Raw genomic sequence first — 8,833 nt, 5'->3', positions numbered from 1 at the left:
AGATGAGTATATATATATGAAGATAAGGTGGTTTTGTCACATAGAGCCCAGGTAATGGGGCATAGGAGTGGATTCCAGACACCATGCACATCTTTGGAGGTAAGATTGCCAATCAGGGTCTTTCCTGCATCCTTCACAGAGGAGTTGTCTCCTAAAGCCAAACCCAATTCTGGAGATTTCATGTAATCTATAAGAGATAAGCAACCTGATGAAAAATAGTGTCTTTAGGGAAATAAAATATATATGGACTGTGTTTTGTTTAGAATCAGGTTCTTGGGATTAACCACCTTTCAAACTAGACAGAAGGTCTTAGCAATACCTGTGATGCAGGGTCCTAGGACCTATTTCCCTCTCTTTGGTGCTTTCAACTCTCTGGCATATTTTAGGGATGGGGAGACTAACACTCTGGCAATCAAATGTGGGAGCTAAGATCACTCTAATATCAAGGAAGAAGTTATGAGGGTACAAGTCCCTAGGTATGTAAAGGACCATCTTCTGGGAGGGGGTTATCGAGGGATGGTTCTGAGACAGAGAGACCCTTGGCCACTTGTGCCACTTAAGCTTTTTGCTTGGGCTCCTATAATTCATATTTCAAATATACTCCACACTCCTTCCCTCTTGTCTTCTTTTCTTGTTCCCTTTCTTCCTCCTTCCCTCCTCTCTCTGGCTCTTTTTCTCTTTCTTTTTCTCATTATAAAAATATTTATTTAGTACCTACTCTATGCTGGTAGTGTGTCAGGCTTTGCGTCCCCCCACACATGTAGTTTAATGGGCGAGCTAATCAGGAATTGCAGTTCAGTGAAAGAAGTGCAATGTTGGAGATAAGTGAGGCCACAGGGGAACACAGAGGAGAAAGAACCAATCCAGTTGGGGGAGAGATAACCAGAAAGGGTTCCTGCGAGATGACATCTTAACTGTCCTGAAGGCTGCATAGGGATCAGGCATGTGAGGAGATGCAGATAAGGGAGGCCCAGGCAAATGGACAATGTATCTTTTATTGTGTGACTAATCCAAGGCAAGGCTCTGTGTGTGTGTGTGTGTGTGTGTGTGTGTGTGTGTGTATGTGTGTGCATGTGTGTAATATACCAAATGGCCTAATGTCACCCAGGAGAAGGGGAGAGGGAGGAAGAGAATGGGAGAAAAAGGAGGAGGAACAGACATAGAAAATAAGGGACAGGGTAGTAAAGAAGGAACTGAAATGATTCAAGAGAGAGGAATTAGTTGGAGTGGAATGGAATGGAATGGAATGGCCCCGCCGGCATGGTTCAGTGGTTGAGCGTAGACCTATGAACCAGGAGGTCATGGTTCGATCCCCGGTCAGGGCACAGGCCCAGGTTGCAGGCTCGATCCCCAGTGTGGGGCACGCAGGAGGCAGCTGATCAATGAGTCTCTCTCAACATTGATGTTTCTAGCTCTCCCTCCCTCTCCCTCCCTTTGTGAAATCAAGAAAAATATATTTTAAAAAATAAAATAATTGGATGGAATGATCTGAGTCAACATCCTTGGAAAACTCAAAGGAAGGATTCTTGGCAAGTTGACTCTTGGAGCTTTTCCTGTGCCGGGTCCTGTGCTCAGATATGAGTAAATTGGAGTGACATTGTTGTGCCATCACTGAACTCACAATCCTGTTGAGGAAAAGTGGTTAGCCATAAGGAATATGTTAAATATTGCAAATATCAGGGCAGAAAAAGATCGAGGTGGATTGAAATAGAAAAGTCTTCCTGGAAGAGGTGAGTATTGGGAGAGTAGGTCTCAGAAGTGGACCCTGCTGAGGTGGTGTGAGTCTTGCTTAGATCCAGTATGAGTGTGCTGTGTGGGGTCTGTCTCTCAGGGCTGGTCTGATTTCAGGACTCAGGATGCTGTTGCTGCAAGCTGTTCTACTGTTACTAGTCCTGCCCAGTCGTGGTCAAGATACTCCGACCAAAGAACCTGGAGTCCAACTTCCCCTGCCTAAGGGGGTCTGCACTGGTTGGGTGGCGGGCATCCCAGGGCATCCTGGCCACAATGGGACCCCAGGACGTGATGGCAGAGATGGCACTCCTGGTGAGAAGGGTGAGAAAGGAGATGCAGGTAAGAACAAGTTTTTTGGCCTTCTCCAACAGACTTGTCTTGGGTAGAGGAGGGCTTCTAGAACTATATAAGGGTATTAGTTATTGACTAAAGTCTAGACACAGGAAAGAAGCAAATTTTTTTTATGTGACTCATAAGCAACCTAAAGTGGATTTTGGGTTGGCCTTCCAGTGGTGACAATAGGTGTACTTGTGAAAAATCAAGTATCTTTGATTCTGCTCTATCTGTATCTCCTTCCCTGTCCCCTTTCCCATCCCCACCCTCATCCATCCCTAGTCCCAATCTGTTCATATTCCTATTTCTATTCATTTGCCCTTAATTCCCATTCCATGCAGTGACATTCAACCACACTTAGTGTTCACCTCCTGCAGGTCACAGTCCTGCTCCTAGAGAGCTCCTGGTCTAGTTAAGAAGAGAAGCCTAATGCACAGGACTGTGAAAGGTTACTATTGGGAAGTCCACTCCAAATATGCCAAATTGAATGTGAACAAATGCCAAATTATGGAACAGAGAAAAGGTGCCCTTAGAGCAAACTTAGATTAACAATGAGGCTTTATGGAGGAGGAAGGGCTTAAGCTAGGTCTTGAAAGATGAGTGGACAGAGTAAAGAAGGGAGGGCATCCTACACAAAGGGATAGAAGAGCAAAAGTATGGTTGGTTGAGACAGTACATAGTTGACAGGTCGATAATGGAGACTTATTGGATATAAGGTTGGAAAGGATTAATGGAAGCCTGCTGGGGAGGATGTGGAAATAGGAGGTATAACTCTCCCCTTTGGGTGCTCCCACTGGTTCTTTGCTCGAAGTGAAGCAGATTGTATATAGGGGCCATAGGAACAGTGTTTTAGGTTGGAATCAATTTAGGCAGGAGTTCTGTTTCTTATGATCACTGAGATCTTTTCATTCTTTAGGTCTTGTTGGTCCTAAGGGTGACACTGGTGAAACTGGAGTGACTGGGGTTGAAGGTCCCCGAGGCTTTCCAGGAGTCCAAGGCAGGAAAGGAGAACCTGGAGAAAGTGCCTATGTATACCGCTCAGCGTTCAGTGTGGGACTGGAGACCCAGGTCACTGTTCCCAATGTTCCCATTCGCTTTACCAAAATCTTCTACAATCAGCAAAACCACTATGATGACACCACTGGCAAATTCCACTGCAACATTCCTGGGCTCTACTACTTCTCCTACCACATTACGGTCTACCCGAAAGATGTGAAGGTCAGCCTCTACAAGAAGGACAAGGCTGTGCTCTTTACCTTTGACAAATACCAGGACAAGGACGTGGACCAAGCCTCTGGCTCTGTGCTCCTCCATCTGGAGATGGGTGACCAAGTCTGGCTCCAGGTGTATGGGGAAGGGGAGAATAATGGGCTCTATGCAGATAATGTCAATGACTCCACCTTCACAGGCTTCCTTCTCTACCATGACACCAATTAGTGACCACTTAACCAGAGCCTCCACTGGGCCAAACAACCCAGAAGTCAAAGAACAGCCCAAGGGTTTTCAGCATAGTTAGGAGACTGATATTATTATTTAGTTGGAGAGTTCTGAACATTATTCATGCATTTACTCATTCATTCATCAAGTGCCCTTTTTAAAAAGTTAATAGTTTATTCTCAGTCCTAAAGGAGATATGTTCCCTGGCTGCAAGGATTTGGTACATAGTGTCAAATAGAAGGATAACAGTATTTACTGGGGAGCTTCACATACATGACAAGATAACTGACACAGGAAAGTATTTGACAGCGCTATTTTGTGCCCACGGTTTCTCCTCAAGTTCATGCCAATCCTCTGAGGTACACAGGAAAGATACTATTCTCCTCCTTTTACACTTGGGGTGCTGAGACCTAGAGAGTTAAGTGAATGCCTGACATCATCCAGGTATAAAGTGGTGGAGTTAGAAAACACACTTGGGGACATGAACTTTTTCTATTATACCGTGTCCTTTTTTAGAAGTACTTGCCCTCCTTGGGATGTTGGTAGGGGGCATCTCTCATCCATCTTACCTGAGGGCCTTAACTCATCATGAGTTAAGTTTTTCCCCAGGAGAGCTTCCTCAGAACAAGTGGTTCTATAACCAAGTCCCATTTCAGCTGGACCACTCAATGGCCCCTGCACTTCTCTTTCCTCATGCTCTTCTCTCTAATCCAGAAAGCTACCTCCATTTCCACATGCTGAAATCTTCCCTGGTCCTCAAAGCCACCTGGTCAGGAAGCTCCTCTGATGTGATACTCTTCCCTGCAAATCTTTCTCACATACTGCACCCCCGTGCTTCTTCATGTGTTATCCTGGATGAGAGCCCTGGGCGTGGGAGACATCTCAGATCAAGGACAACGTCCCAGAAGTACCATGTTTTCTACATGTCTGAGTCCCCTTGCAGGTCCTTGGTCAATGTCTCACGAAGACCACATCTATTCAGAATTAACTCCATTTCAGCCCCTTCATGTAACTAATCCTTATCAACAAAAATATTGTTATTTTAGGAGCTCTCTGATTTTGAACACCTACTCCTTGTTCCACTGTATAGTTTGAATAATTTTCACCAAGGTTAGGAATGACTATGCTTTCCAGAACACTTGAAGAATTTTTCCTTGAGGAGATAGTTTGAGCTTGTAATGCAAAAACCCATGAAGGAATTTGAAAACCATTCTTTCCTTGAGTACCAACTGGGTTTGGGAAGACCTGGGCCTTCTGAATCTATTCTAGTTTTTTAAGAATTATAAAAACACACACACAAAAAGAATCCCCAAAACTCTCTGAGGTGATGTGGTAATTATCTTGATTGTGGTGATTATTTCACAATGTATATCTATATCAAATCATCAAATTATACCCTTTAAATATATAAACATTTTAATTATAAAATATTCCTCAAAAAAATAGAATTACAAGTGGTTGATAGTGGTAAATATCTTCTCAGGATGTTCTTCAAATGTTTTAGTGAAAGCAGAATTAACAGCATTCTGTATAAATATAGAAATGGAAAACCCATTTTTTTCTTACAGTTTTAAATTCTGAATGATTCCCTTTTATATATGCATTGCTATTCATTCAGTGATTATTTCTACATATAAAACTTTGTCTTTTTTAATGCTTTTGTATTATTATTTTCTAAAGATAAAGATATCATCCAGCATTAAAAGTAGAAGCATTTGCATCACATGGCTTTTGTTTTAATTTTTGGAGAAATACATGGGGTTCAGAGAGGAATGAAGGGGTAAACCCAACTCAAATTAATAGGCAAAAAAGAAAAATGTTCCTTGCATAATGGGAAATATCAGAGCTGTTCTGTCAGAGGCTCAAATTATGTCATTAAAAACCCTTTTTCTGTCTGTCCTTCCACTCTGTCTTCAACAGCACAGGCTTCAACCTCAGGCTCTACACTGTATAGTTCTAGGTTCTCCCTCATGATATAAAAAAGACTGTAGCCTGCCAGCTGTCATACACTCTCACCACATCATTTAGCCAAAGGGACATCCTCTTTTTCTGGTGGTTCCCAGGAGGAGAGAGGAAGTTTTCTCTCCTGGAAGCCCCAGCAAATAAGTTCTTGCATCTCATTGGCTCTGACTGGGCTATATGTCCATCCTTGATCAATCTCACTGGGGTCAGGAGGATGGACTATCCTTATTTTTTTAAAAAAATATTTTTATTGATTTCAGACAGGAAGGGAGAGGGAGATAGAAACATCAATGATGAGAGAGGATGATCGATAGGCTGCCTCCTGCACACCCCATACTGGGGATCGAGCCCACAACCTGGGCATGTGCCCTGGGCGGGAATCAAACCATACCTCCTGGTTCACAGGTCAACACTCAACCACTGAGCACACAGGCTGGGCTGGACAGTCCTTGTTGATTTAAGTTGATTATGGCTCAATCTGGAGAAGGGGTATTTTCCCTAAAGCAAAATCTGAATACAGTTACCAGAAGTGGGAGAACAGACAATGAATGTAAAAACAACATTTGTTTACAACAAGCTGTTAATGTTATGTTTGAGTTTTCTCAGGTTTCTCAGAGAGATGTTGCTGGGAAATTACTATTGATTTTCTCTAAAATTTCATTAAGTAACTAATGTCTGACCATGCTTACAGTTCTGCACCTGGTTAGGGTGGGATTCTCGCAGCACTGGACATGATGTCACACTCACTCTAAAGTCTCTGGAAGAGGATCATTTTTTTTTGTGGAAACAGAGAGGGCAAATTTTCATAACACCTTCTGAGAGAAACTGTGGCCAAAAATTTTGGGTTAATGGTCCCATGATGTTCAACTCTAATTGTGGATTTTTCTATTTCTCTTCAGTTCTGTCAGCTTTTGCTTTATGTATTTTGGAACTGTCATGTTAGATACATACACATTCAGTCTTACATCTTCTTGGTGAATTTACCCTTTGTCATTATATAATGCCTGTCTTTATCTCTGGCAATTTTCCCTTTTCTGAAGTCTACTTTATCTGAAATTAATATAGGCACTCAAGCTTTCTTTTGATTATTGTTTGCATATTTTTCCATCACATTAGTTTAAATCTATTTATATTATTATATTTAAAATAAGTTTTCTGCATGTGATTCTTGTTTTTTTTTTTTATTCCATCTGAAAATCTCTTTCACTTAATTGGTGCTGAGACAATTTATATATATAATATAATTGATGTTAGATTGAAATTAAACATATTGCTTTATATATTTTGTATTTATTCCCTGTGTTTCACTTTTGTCCCTGGCTTCTTTTGGATTATTTGAATATTTTACCTTAATGTAGTTATTTGCTTTTTAACTGTATTTTTTAGTAGTTGCTCTCAGGATAATAATGTATATACCTAACTTTTCATAGTCTAGATAGCACTAATATTTTACCACTTCAGGTAAAATATAGATGTCTATAACCACAAAGGTTCTTTGTCCTACTCCTTTTATGTTATGGAAACAGAGCCTAAGCCGTTAGTTGGACATCCTTAGCACTGCCACATTGGCCAGCCATGAGCTGGCTTCTGGCTGAGCAGCGCTTCCCCTGTGAAAGTGCACTGACCACCAGGGGGTAGTGCCTGTGTTGAGTGTCTGCCCCCTGGTGGTCAGTGTGCATCATAGTGACCGATTGTTCCTGGTCGGTTCGCTGTTAGGGTCAATTTGCATATTACCCTTTTATTATATAGGTTATATCTAGATACATTGAAGCATTACAAACAATGTTATAATTTTGGCTTCCAACAGTCATCCATATTTTAAAGAATTTAAGAAAACAAAATATTCTGTTTATTCAGATAGTCATCATTTTTCTTGTTTGTTTTTTTAAAAATATATTTTGTATTGATTTTTAGAGAAAGAGGAAGGGAGAGAGAAACATCAATCAGCTGTCTCCTGCATGCCCACTCGATGGGGACTGAGACTGCAACCTGCATGTACCCTGACCAGAATCAAACCAGTGCATGGGTCAACACAACAACTGAGCCACACCGGCTGGGCTCTTGTTCTTTCTTTATTCCTTAAGTTCTAAATTTCCCTGTGGTATAATTTCACCTCATCCTGAAAAACTTTCTTTCTTTCTTTTTTTTTTTTTAAGTTTGCTGGTGATACTTTTTTTTAGCTTTCTTTCATCTGAAAATGTTTTTATTTTGCCTATATTCCTGAATGATATTTTTTCCTGGATATAGAATTCTGAGTTGACAGTTCTTTCCTTTCAGCTATCTATCATCTATCTATTATCTATCTATCTATCTATCTATCTATCAATCACCTATTTTCCCACACTTTGAAGATATTGTTTCACTGTCTTCTGGTCTCTATGGTTTTTGACAAGAAGTCTGCAGTCATAGTTTCCCTTATGTGTAATTTATTTTTCTTCTGGCTGCTTTCAAGATGTTTTATTTACCTTTGGTTTGATTATGATATATCTGGGTATTTTTTTTCCCCAGCTTAACCTGATTGGGATTTATTGAATTTCTTGAATCTGTAAACATATGTCTTCCACCAAATTTAGAAAGTTTTCTGACATTTTTTCTTCAAATATATTTTCTCTTGTTTTTTTTTAACTCTTTTTTAAAATTTATAATGTTACATGAAATAAACATTAATATTTTAAGAAAAACAATTTTAAATATAATAATGTGACATGCAATGAATATTAATATTTCAAGAAAAATTATCTTAACTATAATAATGTTACATGCAATGAACATTAATATTTCAAGAAAAAAAGATTTAAAATATAATAATATTTACCAAAACTGTACTAATATAGTATAATATCACAAAAGTTGTAGGAAATATTAAAAATCTGCAAATAACAGGATTACTTCTATTATATTCTAAAATTTTTTTTTCTCTGGTTCTATTTTTATTATCAGTTTTTGTTTTTCATTATATTCCACAAATGCGTGAGATCATGTGATATTTATGTTTCTCCAACTGGCTTATTTCGCTTAGGATAATGCTCTCTAAGTCCATCCATGCTGTTGCAAATGGTAAGCATTCCTTCCTTTTAACATCAAATATATTTTCTGAATCTACCTCTTTCTTTTCTCCTCCTGAGATTCCAATGATATGAATATTAAATTAACAAGCCCCTAAGGTTGTGTTGTTTTCTTTCTGTTATTTTTATTGTGTAATTTCTATTGATCTATCTTTTTTAAAAAATATATCTTATTGATATTTTACAGAGAGGAAGGGAGAGGGATAAAGAGTTAGAAACATCCATGAGAGAGAAACATCCATCAGCTGCCTCCTGCACACCCCCTACTGGGGATGTGCCCACAACCAAGGTACATGCCCTTGACC

The 8,833-nt window shown here is 39.7% G+C and overlaps 1 protein-coding gene across 1 annotated transcript in view; it reads left to right on the top strand.

The window, feature by feature from the left end:
• The window catches only part of ADIPOQ (adiponectin, C1Q and collagen domain containing), a 20,699-nt gene extending 15,473 nt beyond the window's left edge, over positions 1 to 5,226 (top strand). The window contains exons 2-3 of the mRNA XM_005876278.2: positions 1,849 to 2,070; positions 2,981 to 5,226. Coding sequence (XP_005876340.1) covers positions 1,857 to 2,070; positions 2,981 to 3,501 — 735 coding nt within the window. The 5' untranslated portion in view covers positions 1,849 to 1,856 and the 3' untranslated portion in view covers positions 3,502 to 5,226. The remainder of the gene's footprint in view (positions 1 to 1,848; positions 2,071 to 2,980) is intronic.
• Positions 5,227 to 8,833: the final 3,607 nt, after the last annotated feature.

This window comes from Myotis brandtii, unplaced genomic scaffold, assembly GCF_000412655.1.
Source record: "Myotis brandtii unplaced genomic scaffold, ASM41265v1 scaffold483, whole genome shotgun sequence".
Lineage (NCBI taxonomy): Eukaryota > Metazoa > Chordata > Mammalia > Chiroptera > Vespertilionidae > Myotis > Myotis brandtii.
This window is presented reverse-complemented; position numbering and strand designations above follow the sequence as displayed.